The sequence below is a fragment of the Phallusia mammillata genome, chromosome 1 (genome assembly GCF_965637545.1).
Source record: "Phallusia mammillata chromosome 1, kaPhaMamm4.hap1.1, whole genome shotgun sequence".
NCBI lineage: Eukaryota > Metazoa > Chordata > Ascidiacea > Phlebobranchia > Ascidiidae > Phallusia > Phallusia mammillata.
The window spans coordinates 12,959,320-12,984,280 of NC_137252.1; the positions used below are offsets into that span (position 1 = coordinate 12,959,320).

At 40.9% G+C, this 24,961-nt stretch overlaps 1 protein-coding gene and 2 long non-coding RNA genes across 6 annotated transcripts; 1 reads left to right on the forward strand and 2 right to left on the reverse strand.

Annotated features, from left to right (window-relative positions):
* Positions 1 to 6,939: 6,939 nt before the first annotated feature.
* On the reverse strand, positions 6,940 to 9,764 carry LOC145208934 (uncharacterized). Of its 2 annotated transcripts, none has more exons than XM_080079182.1 (4): positions 9,175 to 9,764; positions 8,888 to 8,983; positions 8,529 to 8,740; positions 6,940 to 8,270 (listed from the first exon to the last, which is right to left on the reverse strand). In XM_080079182.1, the coding sequence occupies exons 1-4, from the start codon at positions 9,250 to 9,252 to the stop codon at positions 7,586 to 7,588; spliced, it is 1,071 nt and encodes a 356-aa protein (XP_079935308.1). In that variant the 5' UTR covers positions 9,253 to 9,764; the 3' UTR covers positions 6,940 to 7,585. The 2 variants fall into 2 exon arrangements, with proteins under 2 accessions (XP_079935308.1, XP_079935307.1); XM_080079181.1 differs by having other exon boundaries at positions 8,529 to 8,743; positions 9,175 to 9,762.
* Positions 9,765 to 12,219: 2,455 nt separating this feature from the next.
* Positions 12,220 to 15,929, forward strand: LOC145237974 (uncharacterized). Its single transcript, XR_013862058.1, has 2 exons — positions 12,220 to 13,478; positions 15,588 to 15,929. It is a non-coding gene; the product is annotated as an uncharacterized LOC145237974 (long non-coding RNA).
* A 1,637-nt stretch (positions 15,930 to 17,566) lies between these two features.
* Positions 17,567 to 21,973, reverse strand: LOC145237964 (uncharacterized). 3 transcript variants are annotated; one of them, XR_013862056.1, is made up of 4 exons: positions 21,015 to 21,973; positions 20,680 to 20,765; positions 19,174 to 20,162; positions 17,567 to 18,657 (listed from the first exon to the last, which is right to left on the reverse strand). It is a non-coding gene; the product is annotated as an uncharacterized LOC145237964 (long non-coding RNA). The 3 variants fall into 3 exon arrangements; XR_013862057.1 differs by having other exon boundaries at positions 19,174 to 19,461; positions 19,744 to 20,765; XR_013862055.1 differs by having other exon boundaries at positions 19,174 to 20,765.
* Between the last annotated feature and the right edge of the window lie 2,988 nt (positions 21,974 to 24,961).

Genomic DNA, 24,961 nt, shown 5'->3' on the forward strand with positions numbered 1-24,961 from the left:
GTCCAGGTCGCACTAGACTTCAACATTCCGCCGAGCAAACAAGGCTTGAACTACCGAACGGCCCACACCCGTAGCCAAGCAGTCAAGCAGCAGCTATAGCATACAGAAACCATGACTTTCAATCCTTTGTGTGCTGCCGCCTTAGATAAGGGTTGCGCTGAATGATTGCCTGGTATTAACGGGACGAAGCCACGAGCCAGAACCAGAGCGATTCGGCGCAAGCGATTGGTTACGGTCTGTGAGCATGCTGACAGATGCTACGATAATAACGGCTGCGGGACAAGCTCTTTGGCTGTTGTGAACTGTTCAAGAGCCTCGTTCCCACGCTTCGAGGCCAGCCCACGCGTTCCAGAGATCCTCCCTTTACCCATTTTCGAGGTCGTTTAGTGGAACTTTTTAAAGGCGCACGCGCTGAGTCGACTCGCCTAATATGTGTTGGCTCTACACACACGCGTCTTCCGTCTGTCCTCTGCCTTTTCGCATTGTTACCTTCTTTTTGCCAATACGGCGGTGCAATTTAACAAAGATAAAATCAATAGCCCTGTTAACGACGAGTTTATATGTATTTTCAGCACAAACTTTAAGATTATTGTTTAATTGTAGTAACATCTGGTTTTTCGACTTTTAAAAATATCTAAATTTAAAACTTCGCGAGCGACGAATTGAATCCTTAACCTAAGGAACATTTACTCCATGATGCAAGCTTGTTACTTCTTAACAAGTTTATTGTATTTTTCACTTTTTTAACATCAATTCGAATTGGAATTTCGTCCCAACTTTTTAATGTATGTGTTAAACACGATTCCATATTCGGACATACAACAGCGCCACAATTCTTACGTTAACGGATCTACACATATGTCAAAACGGTAGCTGCGTCCCTGGACGCACATTTATCCTGGCGTTTACAGACATGAGACATTAGCAAGATTACACACTTTGCCGACACAAAATCGGTCTTGTGGACGCTTCGATATCGGCTTACGTCCCCATGAAATTTGTATTTCGTAATCCTAACCTCCCAAAGGTGCAGTGTGCGTCATTGTTTTATACACGTCGTTAGTTTACGACAGATTCTGATTCAGAAAGTTTATTTTTTGGATGGCCAGAACGTCTACTGGGAAAACATTTGACAGCGCAGTTTAAGCGACAAATGATAGTTTCTGCCATGGTTTTGAGACTCCGCCAAATCAATTGATTTTATTACTTTCCTTCTGTGTTTGGTGTTAACCACTCCGTAATTGCTTTAAAAATTACGTCATGAACGTTGACAATGATATTGTGTAGGTTGCATTTTGTTGTATCTTTAATGTCCGTTGTCTTTATTGCCAAAAAGTGTATGACGTTACGATATATGACGTAAGAGAGATCACATCACCTTGGCCGAAATTATAAGCACCTCCACGATGGCTCATGCTTTTAAAAACACCATTACTCGAAAATAAGTAGAGATTGAACCCTTTGTTTATTGATGGACATCAGGCAAAGAGTAGTTTATTTCCACCTGGTTTATTTTGGTACGGTGTGCAAGTTTCCAGGAAATTTGAGAACAAGAAACAACACAACCTTTTGCATTGTTACGTCTTTGCAGAATACAGAGTGACGTCAGTTGCTTACGGAACCATAGTTTTCAGTTCGGTGAACGAAAAACATAAACATGTTTATTTGGGTATAGCAGGGTAATGAACTCCATGTTTATGTTTGTGGGTGCGGAAAAACGTATGGAACTGTTTACGGGTCCCTTGGGGTTAAACCTGGCGTTTTGAGTTTGTTCAGTCGAGGGGTGTGATGGCTGATAAAATCTTTTGGCATTTTGCTGAAAATAGAAAAGAATGATTTAGTACAGATTTAGAACCTGAACTTTTATTACGCAACATCTAAGTCTAAACTGTATTTGTAATGATTTGTTGCAAAAATAACTTTGTAGTTGGTAGTGAGCACTTTTGCAATTAAAACTGCTTAAAGATATTTTAGTTTTGCGTTCGTGATGCCTACTCTCCACTAGAAGCAGTTTTATCCATTTGGCCAACTAAGTCATTTTTGCAAATGAATTTAACATTTAAAATTCAAAACGCACAGAAAAATATTTGGCTTCTGTTCATGCTATAGTCATCTTCTGTAAAGGTAAATCAAATCTTGCTGAAGAGCAGCCTAACAAATTTATTTACAAAATAAAACGTGAATGTGTCAAGCGTCTTTGGGTTTAAACAACAATTCTTGTGTGTCGAATTTCATGTGCCCAACTCCGTATGATCACAATATCGAGTGAATGAGCTACCCCGCAAGCGACTGTTAACTTGATGTCACTCATAGTGTTGGAGCGAAACAAAACTCTGGTTTCCGAATCTCCACTAACCTGATGACGTCACCAGGTCCGGATTTCGATTCACAATTCCTCAAAGCCCGTCCTCGACACAATAACTCAATTCATCATCTTGAGCTTCTCCTCACAGCGAACCTAAACAACGCATGACTCACAAGTGTTGCTTATGTTTAGTTTTGACGGCACTTAAAGGTTAAAGGTCACCACACCACGGTGAAGCCAGACAAGGTCAAGTCTATAAGTTGGTGTCAGTTATGTTTCCACTAGATCGGGTTTCAACGCTTCTCGCATCCGTTTTTGGGTCATTTCGTAAAAAATGTGGAGTGTGCTTATAATTAGAGCTAATTACCATGAGATTTCCTCATGGGTAATTTGCAATTGTTTTAAACCTAACATGCAATTAAGATGTTGTTTATGCACAAAAGTTGGGTGGTCTAGTAATTGCGGTACTAATATGTCGTGCCTGGAAAAATTATGGGTTAGAAAGTTGCTTCATATCTTATCTATCTGTTATATTGCTCACATAAACAAATAAGTTTGTCCGGAAATCGCTGTTTTGTTTTGCTAATATTGGGCAACAATTCACGTCACAATAGTTTTGACCACATGCGAAGCACGCAGTTACGTCATAGCAGCGGGAGAGGCTATGTGAGTGCAGAATGCGAAAACAAACGTCCAATCAGCGCGCTGTAAACCCCCGTGGAGCTTAAGAAACGGCAAGTGGTCCAATAAATATGGCTGTGTGTCTTATCGACCGCTTTGTTGCGATTACGGCTTTGTATATTAGCCAATGGGCCGTAGATTTGTCATCCTTTTGTTTTGAAATAAATCTCACAAACTTTGTTAATCCATGCGCGAAGTTGTTGCTACCAGAATAGGAAGTGAGAACAGACAGTACAGCCGTCTGTTTGTTTGTTTTTTAAAGTGAATTCAAATCCGCATAAAGATCGTTGTCCTATTGTTGCACAGAAAATAAAGCAACAAAGATTCAACCTTCAAAGGGAAACTAAATAAAACGAAACTTAAATTTGCTTTTCCAATTAAAAACAACTTTAAGAGTGTAAAAACTTGTAACGAATATCAATAATTGTACAGAAAACTCTGATAGTTCATAGCTTTCCTGCAAGTTTTAATTTTAACATTGTGGTATTTTGTAGCTTGTTAACATTGATTTTAACGAGCTTTCCGCGCTCCATAAATAGAGCTCACCCAATCTAAAGAAATAATTACCATGTATTAATCAAATTCGTAATCGACTGATTATTTCTCCCAACAATTAAATGTCATTTCGTCACCTAACCCTGCCAAAACACGTCCCTGCTTGGATTTTATTCCAAGCTCTTGAGACCACCGGGTCTTTCAATACCGCGCCTCCTTCGTTGCCACCAAACACGGCATTACGTAATCGATATACATCGTGTTGGTCTCGCAATGACAGCTTACAGACACGACAGAGCAGCGCGTTAAGTGTCGTTTACTCACGTGGACTGCTTAAAACCACACATAAGACTTGAACTTGTCACACATTAGTGCTGTGACAGAGCTACATCACCCACTCGTGATAGTGGTATTGACTTTGGTGTCGTACAGGTGTCTATTGAGATTCTTTTGCCCGCTAGTACACTTTAAGTTCTTAATGTAGTCTTGGTTAAGGCCAATGACGATTAGGTCATTCCTGTTTTGGATCTTCGTGCGCGTGAAACCAAAGGCTTCGCCTGTCACACGTCGCTCAAATTAATGTCACCAGGTTCAAACGTGTTTGCTCAGCACAGAAGTGAAATTTATTATCCCTTGGTATTCAGAACCCCTAAACTTTCATTAACTAGATCTGCTTTGCGGTATATTGAGCTTTGCTAAACAGCTTGCTTGACGTTTTTTTAGTTGTTTCTTTAGGTTCCTATAAATCAATACGTTTAATATTGAAAACGTTTAACCTGATTCCAAACATTTTACATACATGCATCCATATAAAGTTGTAACGATTGTGTATCAATAATAATAATAATAATAATAATGGACTGTTTCATAAAAACAGATAAAAAGCATAAATCGTTTCTTCTAATAACAGAAATATATATTTCGCCTTAATAAATAGGCATCGTCAGTTTCTGCAAGAAAAGCAAACATGGAGATTGTGTATCAATATTGAGTAATGTAGGCGCACAAATAATATCGAGCACACCATACGATGCGTCACACAACCGTCGGTTTAATATCTTTCGACCGAAGAATGATGTCACACGACACAACACAAGTCAAACTGCCTAAATTTAGATTCAATTCCTCTCTCAGCGGGGCGTTAACGACTATTAATTTGCTCGGCGGGTTGAGGATGGTCAAGATATCCTCTGGCGACGACGCGTTGATATTCCAAAGCCCGATCTTCCCCTCCCCCATTTAACGCGACGATTTAATAACACGTCGGAACCGATGTGAGACCGGGCCATACTGGGATGACGTAATGGCTTCGATGGGACGTCGAAGCAGTGAAGATTTGTTTGAAGTGCACAAAACCGTTGAGCAGGCACACTTTTAAGAGAGCTGACGGGCGGTGATCGGGCCCCACGCGCGTTTCAACAGCAGGCCTTTGTTTTTTTCGCGGCCTTCTTGTTCTGGAACAACATCTCGAAGTTGATCGGTCATCAGGATTGCGACTTCACACATAAGTTGATGGGATCAGTGGTGAGAAACCGAACTTTGTCTGCTTTAACGACCCACAGCGATTCAGCTAATAGATGACGACATACATGTCGGCTGTGACAATGATTCTTGAACTCCAACTCTTATGCGCAAGATAACATAGAATCACGACACCTACTTTGCTTCCACATGTCTTGGCAAAGTCGTATGTTGTTTCAAAGTCGACTTACTGCTACAAAAGCACTAAAACAATAAGTTGTCATTAAACTACTCAGCATTTCAAAGCGGTATCTTCCTTTATTGCGCATGTGTATTGATAACACACCATATCATAGTGACAAATCAAAATGTGTTTGTGCAGTGTACGCTCTTAGAACGTGTATTTAAAAATACAGCAGATACAATTGCGCAAAACTGTGTTTAAAATTACATTTAATTTGTCAAAGAATGCAGTATGAAAGCGGGTTTCCTTATTGTGGTTCTAAACAAGCGTTTCCGTTTACCAGCAAAGGTTCCGATGTTGATATTGCGCGAATACAGTCATTGTACAGTCGCGTGCTTCATATGAATTGGACTAAATTTATCCGGATCCATCTATTCTCGCCATCACATCCAAGCGTTTACCGATAAAGAAAACATTTCTACCCTGAAAATAGCTTCTAGCTGAATCTTACGTACGCGCTGGTGACAATGGTTTAAAGCTATATCGGTTGACGTGTAAGGGGGTGGACCTGTGGCGCGTGGGTGTGAGGTGCGGCAAGACGCCATTCGCTTGAAACGACCCGAAGTAAGGAAATAAACACATGACGTCGTTATGATGTGGCGTGTATATTCGTTGTCATGGTCCCCATTGCGTTCTTTTTCGCAAATTAAAGGTCTCCGTTGATTTGACACATTTGATAGAATATTTTGTATTTTTTGAAAAAAATCATGAGGGTGAATTCAAATTGCTGTTAAAAATAGTCAAACATTTTTGAAAAATCATTTCTCATCATGGCGATGATAACAAGCGATTTACGGAATTGAAAGCTTTAAATGTTTGTGGCTTCGACGCCCCGGCGTGATTAAAGATCCGCAGGGCATCACTAAGCCCTGTAATACTGTATACACGAACAACAGCTAGAGTGCCACCTTATCCTTTGTCCCACAGCTTCTAATCAAGATCGTCTTCTTTTGTTTCTGTCACCCAATCCTAACGACAAAGCGCGCCGCGCGCCCTACAAGCGTTTTCCCATGATGTAACAATGGACTGCGCGCGCCAGTCGCCTGTTTCTCAGCGCTATCCGGGTAACAGGAAACTCTTTATATGTCGTCGCTTGATTGTGACCGATCCGATTTCTCTGTTTGATTCTAGCGTGCGCCACGCGTACATTGTGTACCTTTGTGCTCCCGCCCAAGCTCTGAATCCTATATCCAATATTCATGCGACCTTCTGTTGTTCCACGACTCCATACTGGTCGCTATAACAAACCAAAGTAACCAGATCGGCTTCTGACGCCACATCCAGCTGTTTGAGATGTTGAAACGAGTTAAGGTTGAATCTATGCTCGATTTCTGCCCTGAGAGCCTTGTTTTTGTAAACTATTTTTTCGTTGTTCGAACAAGTTCAAGACAAAAGGATTGTTTGTCTAACCTCCGGGGTGGTCGATTGTTTGGCAAAACGAAATTTGTCACAAGATTAGATTTGTGACATGTAAAGCAAACGTAGTGTGTCAAAAACTAATTAGATTGAAAGCTGGTTTGGCATGTGCTTGTTTGAGTTTCACATATTTTGCCGAGTATTTATATGCCACGAATCTACTTCTTGAAAACAATAAATATCAGAAGGTTTGTTTCTAACAACAACACAATTACGGAATTTCCTGAAGATGGAACAACGCGCATCTAATCTGTTTTTTTTTTGCATTCCGACCTATAAGCTGCTGTCACTTTATTTTGCTTGCTACACTTTGCCTGAAACGTTCAACTAACCGAGGTCATTGGCATTTTTTCTTTAATTGTCAATATAGTTTAAAAAACTCTCGAACAAAAATGAAGCATAAATGGGCCTGAAACGGTAAGAACAAGAGAAGAATAGAACGAACAGTAACTACACAGAGCATCGGTCAAAAATCAAACGGAATCACTGAAGGCACGTAGTGTTGAGATAGTGCCCAAGTTAAAAGTCACAAAATTCACGCACACGCACACAAACACACAACTTAAAAAGCGATGAAACAGTTGGAGCTTTGCAGTCTCCTTGGGTCGATAAATTAAGTCTATGTACACTTGTGGTGGCGAACAAACCGGTGGTCAAAACACGTTAAAACATGCGGGGCCGACGAAAGGAGCAGCGAAAATTGAAGACGTTTATCAGGAGTAGGTCAGAAAAACCTTTGTTGAATAGTACTGCAGCCTGTTTGGATGCGCGACAGGCAGTTCATGTAGTGTAAAATGGGTTTGAAACCTAATTTTTACAAGTTTCCGCTTCCAACATTTGACGCTGTGGTTTAGAAAAAAGGAATTTGGTCGCTTTGCAGACTAAAATCGTACGATTTAAAGATAAAATGTCAACAAATCAGTCACTTTTTAACAGTAAAGCATGGCAATATTGTGGAACTGTCAATTTAGTATAAATCCGGTCTACCAGGGTCTCCACACTGGCTCTGAATCGTCGCTTCCTACATCAGAGAAAGGCGAACACGGCGCGACATCTTGCGACGGTGTTGCCGCCTCTGATCGTGACTCGGTTTCCATGGCAACTGGGAGAGCATGAGGAAATGGAGCGGAAGTGGATTGCGGAACGAGAACGAAGCTACCTTGGACGTTGCCTCTTGCGTCCGCGCGGGGTGATGAGGACTTCTTTGGGGATGTTGACGGGGAGATGGAAAGAGGCGATCCTGGGGATTGGAAGCCGGATGATGCGAAAGAAGATCCGCTGTTGTGTCGCATATGGCGGGATTTCTCCTCAATGGTGTTGTGGTGCGACGGGTGTGGGCTATGTGCGGATGAAGAGGATGGTGATGAAGATCCTTCCTCATCTCGTGAATATCTTGCCTCGGCGTTATCTCGGATGTTAAAAGCTTGCTGGATTTGATGTTGGTGCATCATGCTTCGGTTTTGGGCCATCGCAGCTGCAACCGCCATTGCTTGCTGGATTTGAGTGTTTGGGGCCATTCGAATTTGCAGGGGTGAAATCGCGGACCCAGCGGGCACAGGTGGGGTTCCGGTGAGAAGTGGGGCGCCTCTGTGGTGCGGTGGCATCATGTGTGGGGGAAGTTGGTTTCCCGGCGGAGTTGGAACGCTGTTGCCGAGATGATTCATAAGCCTGGATTTAAAAAAAGGAGTTTTAGTATTTGGATAAAAGCGCACAATGAAACACAGTACATTTATCTAGATGATTTTAAACTTCAGTTCACAAGAGCCAAATGTTTTATTGTTTTATTTAAGAGATAGACATTTTGAAAATTTTGTATTTATACTTTATTTGTTCTATAATACTCGCTAGCCCAACAAAATGGTTTCGAAATTCAAAATGCTCCAAACCATTTAAGTCTACATTAAACACATCTTAAAGTCAGCTCACCTTGCTTTTACTTCAGGGTGAACATTCTCTGTGGAGTTTTCCAGAAAGTGAGAGACCTCGTTTTTGCATTCCACATATCCGTTCCTGTATTTGCTGACCACGCTTGGGTCCATCGCCATTGCTGCGGTCATTCTCTGTCGTTGTATGGTGCGCAAGTAACGGACGGTCATCTCCAAAATGTCGGCCTTTTCGAGTTTTGAATGACAGGTGCTCTGCTGTCGAGAAAATGCAATTGATTATTTTTTTGTATTCTATAGATGTGTGTTTTGTATGGCCTAAAGATTTAATATAGTTCCTTGATTTTAGAGTTGTAAAAAATGTTAAACACAAAGTTATAATGTTTTAGATGTACTACTTACGTCTTTGCGAAGTGCGTTGAGCAAAATCGATTTGAGTTCGTTCAAACTTTTGTTGATTCGCTCACGACGACGTTTTTCCATCAGTGGTTTTGACGCCTGAAAGAAAATTAATATTTTTGTTAAGGTATTGTCTTTTTTATTTTTTGTTTATTTCAAAGACAGGTAACACAATAGTATAAATATTCAACGGTGAATTTTATAAAGGATTTAACAGAACGTTTTTAACAAAAATGCATAATAAGTGCTCACAACTTTTAAAGGGCAGACATCAGAACAACATTACTCACCCTGCGGTCATTTTTCATCACTGATCCGGCAGAAACCATGTGAACAGTGCCGGTGTGTGGAGCCATTACGGTCTTCATTTACGATGAGTTTATGGGTAAAGATGAAATGCAAGAAAGGAATATCTGTTGCTTGAATAGCAGCGCTATAATAATCCGTATGCTCGAAAGTGGAGCTCTTGTCAGGATATATAATTCCTAATCGCAGAAATCAGATTTCGCGATTCGTCGAAATAGCTTAGTTTCTCAAAGTATTCTGTAAACGAAAAGGAAAATGGTCATTGATTATCGTCAGAAATAAATGCTTTATCTCAATTAGCAAACAATAAATAAGTAATTTTTCATCTTTTTGAAATCCTGTCTCTATGTCGAAATGTACTAAACTAACAATAATCACGGCATTATTGTATTTTGCAGACATAAAATTTTCACTTTCCACTTCAGCCTTTAAATACTAAGCTTCCTTGAAATCATTTCAAACTTTTTATTCAGAACACTGTCTTTGACGCTGATTTATAAATCCGAAACGGCGACAACCGATCTGTGAGCGATTCTGTACTTCTTGTCTTGATGCTCATTCCACGACGTCTCAATCTCAAATGACGATCACTTCTCAACGCTGCGCGGTTATAAGCGAACTCGGTCGCGTGTTGGGACGCCGTCCCTGCCACCAGTTTCCGATTTACGAGCAGAGCTACTTTCGACTCGCCTTTTTCGCTCGTCGGACAACAATCGGTCGCGCGCGCTCTACAATAAATAAACAGGCGCGTCGGCGCGGTGTTAAAGCGGGCCCTTCCATTGCCGGCGCAGAAGAAAGCATTAAAAGCGGCCTGTGATTGAGCGAGGGGGAAGAGCTGGGCGCTGTGCGAACCGCCATCGGGGCCCGTTCCCACGCTCCTCATGGCAATCTACTCAAGTGTAAACACGAGCCTACAGGCCGACGCGTGCGACCCACTCCCCTCCCGGCTTGTTTCTTTCATTGCTCTTTTCCTCCCGCCGTTCTAAGCCACTCGATCCACTTGCGCAGGCTGTGTAAAAGCGGCTAATCCCGGCAGCTCGCCCGCCACCGCCGCTCCCATGTTATTAGGGATCTTTCGTTTCGCCTTTAAAGCGCATTATTGCGAGTCGCGTGAAACACCCGCGCGAAGCTATTCTATAGCCTACCACTTTGGCCGCGCGTCGAGGAGATTGAAGCTATGACGTCATGCTTTACGTTTTATAAGTGACGTATCGAACGCGAAGAGTATGAAGTCTTTGTGACACTTATAAATTTTGTACAATGTATTACGATTTATGTTCAAATATTTCACCAACAAACTTAAGTTAAAACAAGTAAATAAAAAACGCTGAGAAATTTTATTGGAAATGTTTAATATTCGCTTATGTTCCTATTTAAATATCTGTGAAAGTGTGACAAAAATGTACATTTAAAGCAACGTGGCTATAACCTTGCTAAGTGTAACCCTTCCCGTGTGAAACCAAACTAAATGGAGTGACAAACAAGTTCACAATTTCAACTTCCACAAGTCAGCGACACATTTAGGCCGTCCGCCGAGCAGACACATAAAGCAACTCAAACATACAGCCCTGATAACATGACATGTTCCTTGCAAGGAATGTCGCCGTATATCCCCATCAAATACACGACAAAGGAATGTTGTGTGAAAGTTGGACTGTGTCTGATCGAGATATATGTGTCACTGAGGTGTACAAGGTCATAAATGTCACCAAACTCCTGGAAGTTTCAGTTGGATGACATGTTTGGAAGTTTCCTTCACCGTTTCGTTGTTGTCAGCCATTTTGTTCGAAGCCGATTACTTCTTTTTCTAACTCATTATTTCAATCTTTGCAATTATTCTGGAATCTGGTACTGTTTTTAAACTAGTTTTATGAAGTTTAAATATTAGAATCTTTTTACTTCTGTAGGTGAAACAAATTACAGCATCTACTTTTACAAACCTAAAGGGGGTCTTTTAAAATATATCTGTGACAAAGCATAATGGTGTACAACTAATTTTAATTTTAGGAAAAGTGGGATTTAATTCGTGAAACCACAAAGACAGCGATTTTGATAGCCACTAATCGTGTCAAGCATTTTACAATGACAGTTCGATCATTTCGATCCCATCATCTGTCACGGGAACAAATGATTATGGCCAGCACTCACGTGGACATGAATTAGTGTGAAAGCAATTGCGTCGCGTGTAACTTTATAGCTGTGATTTATTTGTAACTGCTAACGAGTGTAGGTCGTAAAACCGTGGGAACGAAACGAATTTACCAAAAAGCGGTTGTTATACCCGTGTATGTAACACGAGATGTAATTCTTACAAGGCGACACTGCTTTGAGAATTTAATGTGTTGTATTGTGTTACAATGCGCTATTACGTAAAATTTAGCAAGCAATTGAAATTTACAACAATACAGATTTTGTAAGATATTTTTCACCCTTTTTGCACTTAAAACTTACTTTGTAATTTCACTACGAGTTTTAAATATTGAGACCAAGTTGCATTTTTTGTAGCTTCTGAATTTGCGTCTTAATTTTGTAAATTTTGGGGTGTTCGTGGTTTTACCATAATACCAGTGAGGTATCGTGTTAGAAAAATGCAACATCCGTTACAACCGGGTGCGGAAAACCTCAGCGGCGAAAGTGACATCACACCCACGTACTACGATCCTCTCTCCTTAAAAGTCGCAAACATCTAAGCCCCATCTGTGATTGGGGATGAAAGCGCCACCTTTTCAAGCCGCGGGGCGCTGATTGTTTCAAAATCCTGTTTCCACTTCTAATCAACGGCTTGTTGACATTCTCTACGTCGCGTGGGAACTTGCTGCGGCCGCCTTTTGTCTGCAACGAACAGCAACAGACGCATGTGCGACCAATTACCGCCGAACAAGGTGATGTTTATCGCCACTGGACGCGTGGAAGCAATTGTCCTTATGTCTGCAGGCGAGTTTCTTTGTATCTGCCGCCTGCCAACGAACACGGGTTTACCAGAGGGCCAATTTATTGCCCTGTCGCGCAAATTTGGCGCTTGGTGAGTGTAGACAGTTGATTGTTTCAATACTAATGCAAGTGATTAGATTTGATTGTACCTGAAAAGGTTTTCGAACCTCTGTTTTAGACGTGTGCATGTTATTTCTACCCGTCACACGTAGATCTTTATCGCTAAGTAATTTTAGAGCCATACGTTTTTTCGGTTTCCCCCTATTTTAATGCTTTCAGTTTTTATGATCTTGAACAACAGACCCGCCTAAATGCGGCCGTACAAATCAAAAAAGCGATCTCACATCGAATTTAACATCAAAACAATAGTGAACAAAACATTAAAAATGAAAGCGGCCAACATTTTTATGTCCTAAATTGTGGTTTTTAAATACACCAATCTTTGTTTTGCCTCTGGTAACTAAACGGCTAACGGAAACGAAGACCACCAAGTTTCGTTAAATACGAAACAATTCATGGGAAAAATGACTTCTTCACATTCACATTAAACGTTCAAAACAAGTTGAACAGATGGAATTAAATAAAATCGCAAAATCCCCCCAAGAAAAACAGACGCTGTATTGAGTGTTTGCTTAATTGGCTTATCCCATCCACAAAGGAATGTTGTCCCAACTGCAGACGTGAAAAGTAGCTTGATTAGAGCCAAAACTGCGAGCAGTTGACTGTACACGTGGTAAGAGCATTAGATATGTAAATCGCCAGGTCTAGAGCTTTAGGGTAGCCAAAGTGTGTGATTGGCGTCGTGGTAAAACTGTAATTGTGTTTTCTTAATTGGTTAAGTCGTTACTGTGACCACGTTGTCGTGAGAAACAACTTGTTTGAGGCTTCCCGTGTACCAATCTATGCCAACAGTTATAACAAATGTTAAATTATGTATATAGTTTTTCGGCTTAATGTATGTACGATTTAAACGCGTTTATTGGCCATCGAAAATAGCTCCAATGTTGTTCTACGGCACAAGCAGTCAGTTTACAAGTCATTGTTCATTCATTATTAACGCAATCCCAAAATTCTCACGCTGCCTGAAGCGTTTGTTGCCTCGAAATGCACCTGACAACAACGACTCACATGCCGAGATGTTGTTTTTCTCCCACACAGCGCCGTTCATATGTTAAGAATGCGCTTTAATTATTTATGTGCGCTATGTGCAGGCGATTTGGTCACGTGGTCAACTTGTCTGCGATGTTGGTTTGCGCATATCTTTTGCAGCATAAGAGAACACAAAATATGTACATTGTTTTTTATATTTGATGAAGTTGTGGTCGTGACCCACAAACTTGCAGTATTGAGATTTAAGGTGAGATTTTCTGTGTGTTTTTTTTTCTGTGTGTAAAATGTTTTTATTATGTTTGTTGCAAAAATTTTGAGAAGCCAGTTTTGCGGTTGAAGCCAACGCTGGTGTTTCACATTAAACTTTACGGCTCCCATGCGTTAGCAACAAATCACCGTTGACTTTGTTTACGCTCATGAGCCAAGACACACTCCTCCAGTAAACAGGTCCGTGTTTCCAGGCACCGCTCATCGGACCTTGTTTCTCACAACGGACCAGGCGCCATCAATTATGCACTGCACTGTTTGCCTGCGTAGGTTTCCCACGCCCTTGGCGCCACGATAAACACGCGCCTGCCCGCCGTTGCCAAGCCCCAAAGCTTCCATAGCAACGCAACACCGCTCCTAACGAAGACAAGCGGCTGTTAATTAAATCCCACAGCCGGATAAGCGATATTACGCGCCATGGCGATGCAACGTACACAATGGTCGCCTTATAGGTGGCGTCCCCTGGTGGGGTCTTGTGTTAATGAATTGTCGAATTAGATGAATTTTATGTATGGTTTTGCGGATATAGGGTCTGTAACGAGAATGTAATTAAGGTTGCTTTGTGTGTCATAACGTGGAATGCTGATAGTATTTGTTAAGGTGGCATACGTGGCGCCTGGTATTGTACTGAAGAATTCTTCGTTACCAGGTCAAGGCTTTGTGTACAAATTTCGTCATGGGACGAAATTGGAATTTACTTGTTTGTTTTAATTTGGAAGTGAAATACGATTACCAGCTTTTAGTCGTAGTTGGCCTTGGTTGCGTTGGTTTCACTTCCGTATTTTCAATTTTTGTTGGGTATCTAGAAAATATGGTTTGCTGCCATATTAGGCTAAAACGCTTCAGTTTATGTTTATTTAAATGACAAATAAACTTGCACATCTTTTTCTATTTTAAATTTTATTTTGAAAGACTAGAATAATCGTCGCGAATATTTGACCTTCACTCGACCTTCCCCACCCGCATTCAAATGACGTATTGCAGTGACGTCATAATCACCGAATCGCATGTGCCATATCCGAACCGCGCCGAGATGCAAATCACAAAAGCGGTGTCGCACTTTTATGACGCAATAAATAAGAAAGTGGCGCGCGGCCTTCGATTGTTCATTAAAAGGCGTGGAAGCTTGAATCGTGAGAAAGCGCGTTTTATCGACCCTCCCGTCCCCTGCAGTGAGTTCGGGAGGCAACAAATTGCAGCTAATTTGAGCAATCGGTATCGCATCGCTCCGTGCATTGTTCCCACCGACGTTGCCCGTTTTACTGCCTCGTTTTCCTGATGTTGCTATTTTAGTGAAAATGTGACGTTATGTTTGGAACGCTTTTAGTAATGCTTCACTTAATGTTTGTTTTTATTCTATTGGTCACTTTTTGCCAAACATCACCAGCAATAAAAATGAAAGCGTTTTGCCATTTCACCTTTTCATAAAACTATCGTCTCGAATAAAAGTTTTCTTTAAACTATAAGGTTTAAACGCGATCAAATCGTTTACATTAACAAGATCCGGGTATTAAAAAATAATTTTTAGTATTAAAAGCTAGACCTGCCTTACGTTATCAAATCAAACAATTCTACCTCCATTTTGACCTCCCTCGCTCTGCGCCCTGTCGCAGATAAAATATGGCGCAACAGCTGGTCATGTGACATTTTTGTAAGTTTACCTTTAACCAGCTGTAAGCTGATGGTGAAGCAGTTCAGGACAAGATTACATTTGTGACGTCTGTTTATCCCGAACCACTCCTGCTTCAAGTGTTTGTGCAAACTTGTATTCCTGCAACTGTGCGTACAAAATCAAACAGCGCACGTGCATGTGCAGCTAAATCTACAGTTCAAGCATCAGATTTCACAAACATTGCTAATTTAGTTTTTGAGGTTAAGGTTTGAAAATGGTTAAATTGTACCATTATTAAAATTTGTACAATGTTGGTTTAAATACGGCCAAATTTCTTATGCTTATGTTGAATGCCCCATTTAAAAAGAGGTACAAATATAAAACTGCCCTGTTTATGTGTATTGTGGGCGGCCTGTCAGATCCACTCCTGTTTTTAACACCGATGAAGAATTGCAATAATTGCGTATTTCCTTTTAGTTTCCCACCAACTCCCGCCGAGCGAAGGGACTCGTTTATTCTCCTTGGCAATAAACAACGGCGCATGAAATAATTCGGAAAGGAAACAAAATTCCACTGAGACACTCGCGCGTATGACGTCACAAAGGAAGGAAGCGCGCGCGGCATTCCTGTGATCACGTGGTGCCGATGGAAAATAGATTGGAATCACGTGAATGGCTCGATATCACGTCTACAATCGTAGACATCGAGTCTAGATTAACTCTAAAAGGGGCTCAGTGACTTTAGGGACACGAATGACGTATTTCTTTGTGCTGTGTTTTTATACGTATTGCTTGTTCAATACAAAAGTGTCTTGTTTTACTTTGGCTCACAAGTAATGCCGTCAGCCCTAGCGTTTAAATATTGCCCAACTTTTAAACGTTTTTCAGCGCAGTTGCGGCAGCGATTTGCACTCAACCTCATGTAAGCTATCGGAAGTGGGTGCTTTAGGCAATCTTCGATGTGACGTAAATTAACCTCAACGATTTGGCGTTGTTTAAAAACAAATATGTGTGTGCGAAGTGCGAACCCCGATAACGCATGGCACCAGTCAAAGGTCACTAATATGTTCCGATATTAAAAATAACGATCGAGTCGCATCGTTGACTCCCCCTTCAGAGTTGGAACTATATCATGGCGCCGACTTCAGTCATTTCTATTGAACGTTTCTACGACATCACCGCCATATTGAACAATCACGTGATCCACTTGCTGCATCTATAGATGTTTTTTATGCAAATGTGCAAGAAATTTAATAAAAAATACTGGATCACGTAACATTACGAAGCAAAAGTGTTCCTACGCCCTTGTTTAGGCACAGGCGGTATGACGTAATGACCCCCCCCCACGCGTCAAGTGGTCACGTGATTAGGGCGAGGGAGGGTTGGACTGGCTTTAGCTGAGGGTGGGCTTGGCACGATGTATCAGACCACCTGTCATGTGCATTCTGTATCACGCACTTCTGATGCTCATTACAAGCAGAGCCAACGCCACACTGTAAGAAGATTACAACACAAAACGGCGAGTCAAGCGGTGGGTAGCTTTCAAGTGGTTGAAGGTGTATATCAGGGAAGCGGTTACTTTGTGAAACATGGGTGTGCTTTTTGATTGAAACAAACAAACGTGACTGCAGGGTTCATTTGTAACGTAAATACGCTGTTTGGTTTTTGGTTTTTATAAGCAGAAGTATTGACTTCTTTAATTATAATTTCCCCTTTGATCATGGGATTACATCTGCACAAGTTTGGTTGGTTTAAAGGTAGGTTTTCCTTTGGATTTGATGGCCGGTGTCTCAAGCCTCCTATAGTCCATTTTGTTGTTTCTAAATTCGCAAAATAACATCTTTGGAAAAACATAATTATGTGACACTGTTCTGAATTTTTTCATCAGTTTAGTTTACAGATTTTGCTTCCGAAGGCGCGTGGTTCACCAAAGTCAGAACAAACGATAGCCGACCCTCAATGCAACAAGTTTACTAAAGTTTCATAGACAGGTTACCGACATTTTTACATTTTACATTTAAATGCAATTTTCCATAAATTAAAATAAATTAATATGCTTCAAATCGAAACTAGGTGTGTCGTCTGTAATCTGAGAAGGGATTTAAATTTAGGATTTAGGGTCGTCGAAATAGTAATGGGTGACGATGTGTATGCAAAGATTTGAGCTTTTATACTTTCTGGAGTGAGTTTTAGATTGCATGCTATGGCAATGATAACATAGAATTTGGTAGTACACAATACCTAGTTGCAGTTTACTTTACAGTGTTCATTACTACATTTAAACGTTTAAATTGCAAATTTGTTCATTCGGCATTGAAATCTAAAAATTAAAAAGTTTAAGATGCTTAAAGCGATAGAATCCCAGTCCACTTGGCTTAAGACTTTCAGTCCCACCTAATTGATCTTTCAACTCAATCAGTTGCAAAAAATCACACTGCATTATGTTATTATTTCAGGCAGTTCCCACAAAACAAGCAAAACTAATTCCTACCGTGTGACCTTTGTTTATTTAGTGACGAATTGACGGTTGTTTCGTCATAATCCCCATTCGAACGAAAACAAACACTCAAACTGAAATAGGACGGAAGCTGCATTTCCGTTATTCGTGGAACAGCGATAGTGCAATTGTATGTGCTTGTGATTATGCGCGACCTGTTAGGGGTGTTCCTATATTTATTATTGATTTGGGAAAATCGTCATTAATTTTCCAGCGATGTATTATTTGCAAAAATAAAACAAGCTGAAATGAACGAAACAAAAAGAAAAAAAACGAAGTCGTGTGCACATCTTAAGGTTAGGACCTTATAACATTTTGTCCACAGAGATTTGCTACTATAAAAAAGACGAAAAATCATATATTTTAAAAAATAATTTTAAATTTAATCACAAAAGAGAAAATGGCTAAAATTTGAAATATCGTTTGATTTTCGTTGACGTAAGTTGCCCGCCAAAAATATCTGTCGTGCAACGATGTCACCTTTAAATCCCGGTCAAGGCACAATTAGAAAATTCCCTTCACACAAAACGGGGCAAAAACATCACGCCAAGCTGACGTTACGTCACAGCTATCATTTCCAGCAACAAGCAAATTGTAAAGATCGGAAATGAAGCGCAGTGGATCGGATACCAATTGGAATCAGTGCTTCAGGTGGAAGGATGGCAGCATCACGTATTTGTTAGTCATTGGTGAAAACGTGCAACTGTCGCGTCAAACTTAAGAGACTGTTTGTCAAAAGATTAAGATCCAATTCTCCTACACCGTTGCCCACACTGCAAATTTTACATCTTTTTTGAGCGTTGTTTCAGTTTGCTCATAGCTTATTTAGGATAGGGATTAACGTCGGCAATTGAGACGAAGTAAGTGTTGAATTCCAATCGACAAGTCTTGAACACTGATTTTAAATCGTACTCAACATGAGATCTTTAATTGTTCCTCAGACACGTACAGATACTTTTAGTTACGATTTAGTGACGTAAACTTTTACTTCCTTCAAAACTACTGCTCACCCAAACATCCAACCCCAGGTAGTTGCACACGGTAAAAGTCACTGAAAAACAATGTTTTTATTGGCTGATGCGGTGAATTCAGCTGTATATATCTGGGATAGGGAACCTTCGGCCGCTCAAACCAATACGTGTAGCCTTTTGTGGCATTCAATGCAGCTAATTAATCTTGTTTTTAAGGTCCAAGCCTTTAACTTAAACAACTACAAAAACATAAAGACAATGCGTACTCTATGAAAGACAAGAAATTAAATTTTATAAAGCGCCCCAAAAGGTAAAGAGTTTCAAAAAGCGCCAAAAAAAGACCTGGACGATACAAATAAATACATGTGAGGTTTAACTTCAAATTTAAAACATTTTATTCCGAAAGAATGGTTACGTATTATTTGTCTTTGTAAAAAAAACAGCAATTTGGTCATGTTGCGCTTGTTTTCTCGCTTTTCAAACTAACCAGAAAGCATTCAAATGTGCTATTACAAAATTACAATAATCAAGACTGGGGTTAGGCTTCCCGCTTATTAGGTTAGGTTGTTAGCATTTGAGTATGAAGGAGACGTTACCTAATAGACTGCGTAAGTTCGATGACCTCGCAAGAGGTTAATTGACGCCTCGTTAACCTGTGAAGTGCCTTTCTCCTTAGGACACCATGTGTTTGTCTTCGGTCTCGCATCTCAGGGCATCCGCAGACAAATAATTCCAAAAATGGGTCGATCAACCGGATAAGGTAGACTGTTTATCCGATGACTTAGCCCGGCGCGTGGGTGACGTCTCAATCGAATATTGATGCATGATGCATGTGATACGAATTAAACGGTATCGTTGATGCAAACAGCTCCTATAGGCTATATCTGTGATGGGAAATGTTTTGTAACTGTTTTGGGAGAAAATTATTTGAAATAAGACAGTTGGTCAAATCACATGTAAGACAAATAACTTATTTGTTAAATTTTGACATCCACTTTTTACCCAAGTATACTTACTTTGCGCAACAGAAATAAATGATAAGCTGCAGATATTAATGTTATTGACCACTTCAACAGTTTTCATGTTATTCACTTTAGTGGCACTGCGCATTTTACGCCACAGTGACAACATTTTAAACAATTCTATGGGGGCCAACCAATACCCACCAATTGTGAAAATGAACAAAGCTGCCGGTTCTCGGGAGACACGTACTGAAATACAGCTATACCGTAGGTAATTCCACATAGAGTAACTGGATATAAATATATAGCGCCATGAGAACACGTGCGGTCTCACTAAATGCAAAATGTCACCCTAAATCACCAACATACGACAATCCACGGCATCAAATAGCCCCTGGAACAATAGATTGTGCACTGAGCGTCGGTTGTTGAAGGCCCGATTCCTTGCAATCAGACCAGGGTTTCCTGCCTTAATTGCCATGCACGATGCCATTGGTTTATTGACTGCTTGCCTTGCTGCTCTAGTAATTCACGTTTCCGTTAGCTGTCAATGTTAGAGGCTTTCCCACGCCGTATCTGGCAGCTGAGTGAATGAATCGGGGTGAGAATAGTTTTGGACTTTCCTGTTAAGAAAGGTTTCGTGTAAGGGTAAAAAAGTTGGTTCAATCGTTGTTAAATGTGTTTGAAGCAAATACTGTTACGCCTTATCTAATTGGTTCTGCTGCAATAACGGGCTGTCAGTACCCAATTCCAACTTGTATTAAAATATTAAAGCAGTAAAAACGATAAAAGAGATACAGCGCAGATATAACCGTTGCAGCACAACCCACGCTCAACACAAACCCCAACTACAACTTTAACTGCCCGCTTCCAAGCCCGGTTGGGCCACGTCTCTTCGACAATTCGCTCCAGCGACGCAACACAGAATTGCATTTATGACGTTAGAGGACGGTGCCAAAACAAAAACGCAATAATGATAGTTCGCAAAACGTTACGTAATAAAAACATGAAACCGTCAGAATTTTGGATTCTTTTCTAAGGTTGGACATTAGCACGTTTACAATTTCGGCCCAAACACATGAAACTTGTTTTGAAACGAGATTCACAAACGTGGTAATTTTCTCAGGGCTAAAACTTCACCTTTATTGTCTGAACGAAAAAAGCATCACGGTTAAAATAGGCTTCAAGCAAACTTTCCTTCCTTTTCCAAACGCTTTATTTTTTTCCTGAAAAAGATACAACTATTTTAGCCAATACAACTATCCGCGAAACAAAGATACCAAGACTTTTCACATCAGTAAGCCGACAGGTTCCCAATCAGGTGAGCGTAAATATCCGGACAATCGTCACTTTCAATCAACACAAACAACATTCATATATCGTGGGGTTGAGGTTCATTAAACCGGGTCGTGTGAACGTCCTGTCGCAGGGGTTCCGGCCCATTGAGTTTAGGGTTGAATGCACATTTACTTTACCTGAAATTGCTGTGCAAAATGTTGGATTACAGTTTGGGATAAGTGAAGTGTTCGCTTCGCTTCCTTTTGTGGCGCAATGGCACTTATGTTGGATTTCTGTCAGTTTAAGCATCCAGATTTTTTTCCTGATGTGGCTCAAAACAAAAATGTTAAAGACATAATTGTCCATCCACTGTTAAAGACCTAACTGTCGCATTTAAACATCCTGTACATGGACAATCTAAATATGATTTTAAAATGCGATCAACCCGACATATAATCCAAGTTAAACTTGTAAAATGCTCCATTTGTACAGTGGACCATTTATTGCTGATTAATGAAAATTTCCAATAAAACCAAGCAGTTTCAACCATTTCTGTCCGAACAATGAACCATAGCATAATAATCTGCACAGCGTGCAATGTTTACGTCTTCCACGAGCATTTGACGTAACGCTGCTTAGAAAAACAAATCGCTGTGAAGGCGCAAAGAAACCACGGGGTCACCCGGCGTCCAATGGTGTCGGACACAAAGCGCAAAACCGGCACCACGTGGCGAGAATCGACATCAAAGCTCTCCTCCCAATTCGATGGACTGTTTACCCCTGAAACCGCGGTCTTCCGGCGAATGTTTATCCAAACAACCAGCTGCAGCGAATTCGGAAATGCCACGGGCCCGTTCCCACCACCCGTGTGCGACCATGCGTGGTTGTCACGTGGTAAAATGTTCGTTGAAAGCTTTCGGGTCGTTTGATCGTCGGAGTGACGTTATATGTTGATTATGGCTCGCTGAGGTGGGAAGGGCGGTTGGGTGCGTTGTTTGCAAACTACAGTCTTGACGTAGATTTACCAAGTTTTCTTCACTTTGCTATTTTCATTTGGCAATACAAGAAATGTCGAGACATTGGTTTAAGTGGCTTTTAGCTTCATAGAACCAATATAATGCAATGCAGTGGTTTTTTTTAAGGTGTTTTAAGGTGACCGTTTCGGTCCCCCAAATTTCTCCAGCGGTTTCCCAAAATTTGCCAGTAGCCTAATAAATAATTCGTTTAAGCAAATATGGCTTAATGGTGAAAATAACGGCCCAAATAGACGTAAAAAGCGACATGCTTTATTGTTCAAACGTTTCGGCATGTCGCTTTTTACGTCTATTTGGGCCGTTATTTTCACCATTAAACTTATGAACAGATCCGTAATTAGTGTTCCAAATATGGCTATTTTTTGGTATTTAAATGAAACACTTGCGGTCTCTTAAAACTACTTAGCGGTCACCCAAACCAAACCTTAAAAAAAAACCTGAATGTAGGTATTAAAAAAGAGGTTTGAATTTTCAGGTTTCTTCAGTCGGAAACCTCTGATAATTGTAATAAATTAAAAGATTAGTTATAGCGCAACACACCCGCAAAACTGCTCTATGGTGTTTTTAAAAATATCGATTTTCGCAATACGTCGCCACTGTCATTATCCGTTGCAGAAATTCTCTTCGCAATATTATGGCAAATGATACAATATAGTGGGCGCGGGTGAAAACAACCAAGTGCGCAATATTTACACAAGACACGACAAAAACACTTGAAAGCACAGGAAAGGGGAGGAAAAGACAACGTCATAATGGTTCGGCTTCGAAAGCTGGAACGATCTTGGGCACGCGCGCCGCACTGAAAGGCCGCGCGTTGAGTGAAAGTCACCCGGGCGTGAACAATCGGGCCACTTTCCCACACTACGTCACAATGGGGCGCGCACACACGTGATCGCAAACGCGCGCGGTCGTAAGATGACACGTGCAGCGCGTGCTCTGCTACCGGCCTCTAACCTTCCACAAACAAATGGTGGGGGGAAGGGGGTAATAATGGATGAGTGGACTGACTTTGTCGGGTTCCGCGCATTCCTCCCCCACTCCACTTTTCCTCCTCCCCCCCCCCCCACCTTTGTCCGATGGGTCAGAGGTATTTGTCTGCCTTGAGCTTAGCCAAGGGGCGGTGCGGCTCTTGCTACATTCTACTGAACATTGTTTTACAACTGTTTTAATTTCTTGTTACTCGTTTCCGATTTATACAATGTCTTTGCGCCACAATGATTTCTGACGTTCAGATTTTTTATTATCTGACATTTTATTTTTATTTTGCTATGAAACTTTTATCTTCAAGGTCAATAAATCGAAATAAATAATGCGAATCAGTAAATAAGATAACGGTGCTTTATTGATTGAAAAGTAATGAAAGATTGAAAAGTAATGAAATTAATTGAACAAAGCTTAATCAAAAATCGGTGTACGGTTCCATGTTCGCAGGCAAGAAGTACAAATTTACGCTATGGTATTGAGCACAACCTCAATTGGGCTTTGCACCTGTGGGCGAAAACGTGACATCCAAAACAATACCCAGCTCATCGTAAGTGGCGTTAATTGAGGGAATCATGACTACCCGCATATGTAACATGTTTAATAATAAGTCCTAATCAATCAGGCCATGGTGATATAACTGCAGGCATCCTTGTCATTCATACGGAGCCACCTGGTACTGGTATATTCTCCAACGCGTTTTGTGATTAGCATTCCAAGGTTTTTTTTAAATTGGTGTTATTTCCTCAGCTTGATTCCTTGAGTGCGTTGCTATCGGTAACTACATTCAGTTGGAAATATTTAATTGCTCTCGTTACAATTATCGGAGAGGGCTATTGTACCAGCGTTCAATACCACGCAGGAAGACCATTGTCTGTAAGTGATGATAATAACAGTAAACCTCTTAGTTGTTAGGTCATTTGTATTCACGACTGCGTTAATCGAAGCCAATTAAACCGGTAATTACTGCTGATTTTCGTTGTCCATTTACTGACAGCGGTTATGATTCGTGCCTCACGTTGAACTATACATGTTCAACGTGCTATGTTTTATTATGTTGCCCCGTGTTTTACAAACACCGGTGATTTTCGAATGCAAATTACTTTGACCTGTGGGTTTTGGTGATGGCAACGTGTTTTTCATTAATTGGTCAAACAAAGGCATCAATTTTTTTAATTTAAAAGTGGCAAATTGGTAGTTTTCTAAACACAACCAACTCAAAATACGACTTTTGTTGTTAACTGTTATATTATCAAGTACCAGCCTGATACACCCCGGGTTATAAAAATAATGATTGACTATTTCAACATTCAGGCAAACACGGTTGATTATGTAATGAAAGTTTTCTTTATTGTTTTCACGATTTCCATTGGGAAGATTTTAAAAATCAACATGTACTCCCACATTTCACCATTACACCAATATCTCACATACCAACCCAAATTCTATTAAACCGATATGATACGCATACATAGGTTTTTAAAAAAAACTGATCCATACGTCATCTATTTAGAATGGTTCCAAATTCCTCGTGGATTCGATAAAGACGAAACGGTGACTAACAGGTGGTCCCGATCCATTGTGATTCACCCCTGTCGTTTGGGAAAGCACGCGTATATGCGGGATACGCTCGACTGAAGGTGACTGGCGGTGGGCAGATAATAGCGGGATCACGCACAAAGCGAGCGGAGATTAGCGTCAAGAAGCAGTCGCCTTCGCTGCCCTTTCCCATGACCGTTGAGCCTAATAGAAGCCCCGGCACGAGTTTAGGTCATGCTCCACATGCAGAGGGGCCCCTATTGGGGTCACGGTTGCCCCCGGGGGCGCACGCGCGTGGAAACAATACACCAAGGCCGGAAACGGGGACTGGGGCCTGGTTCTATCGCGTCGCCCTGTGTCTGAAACGGGACACCAAGGACCTCACACAAATGAACAACTGAACGTTGCTTCCAATTCTTGCACCTGCTGTCTATGACGTGTTTTGTGATTCGAGGTTTGAGTTTAGATATTTGAAACCACCGGTCTATTGTCCTTTAACACCGCGTTATGCTTCTTCAATGCCAAACACCTGGAGAGTATAGGGCAGCATCTTGTAAAATCAAGTGTGCGAAGTCCAAAACAGGATTTGT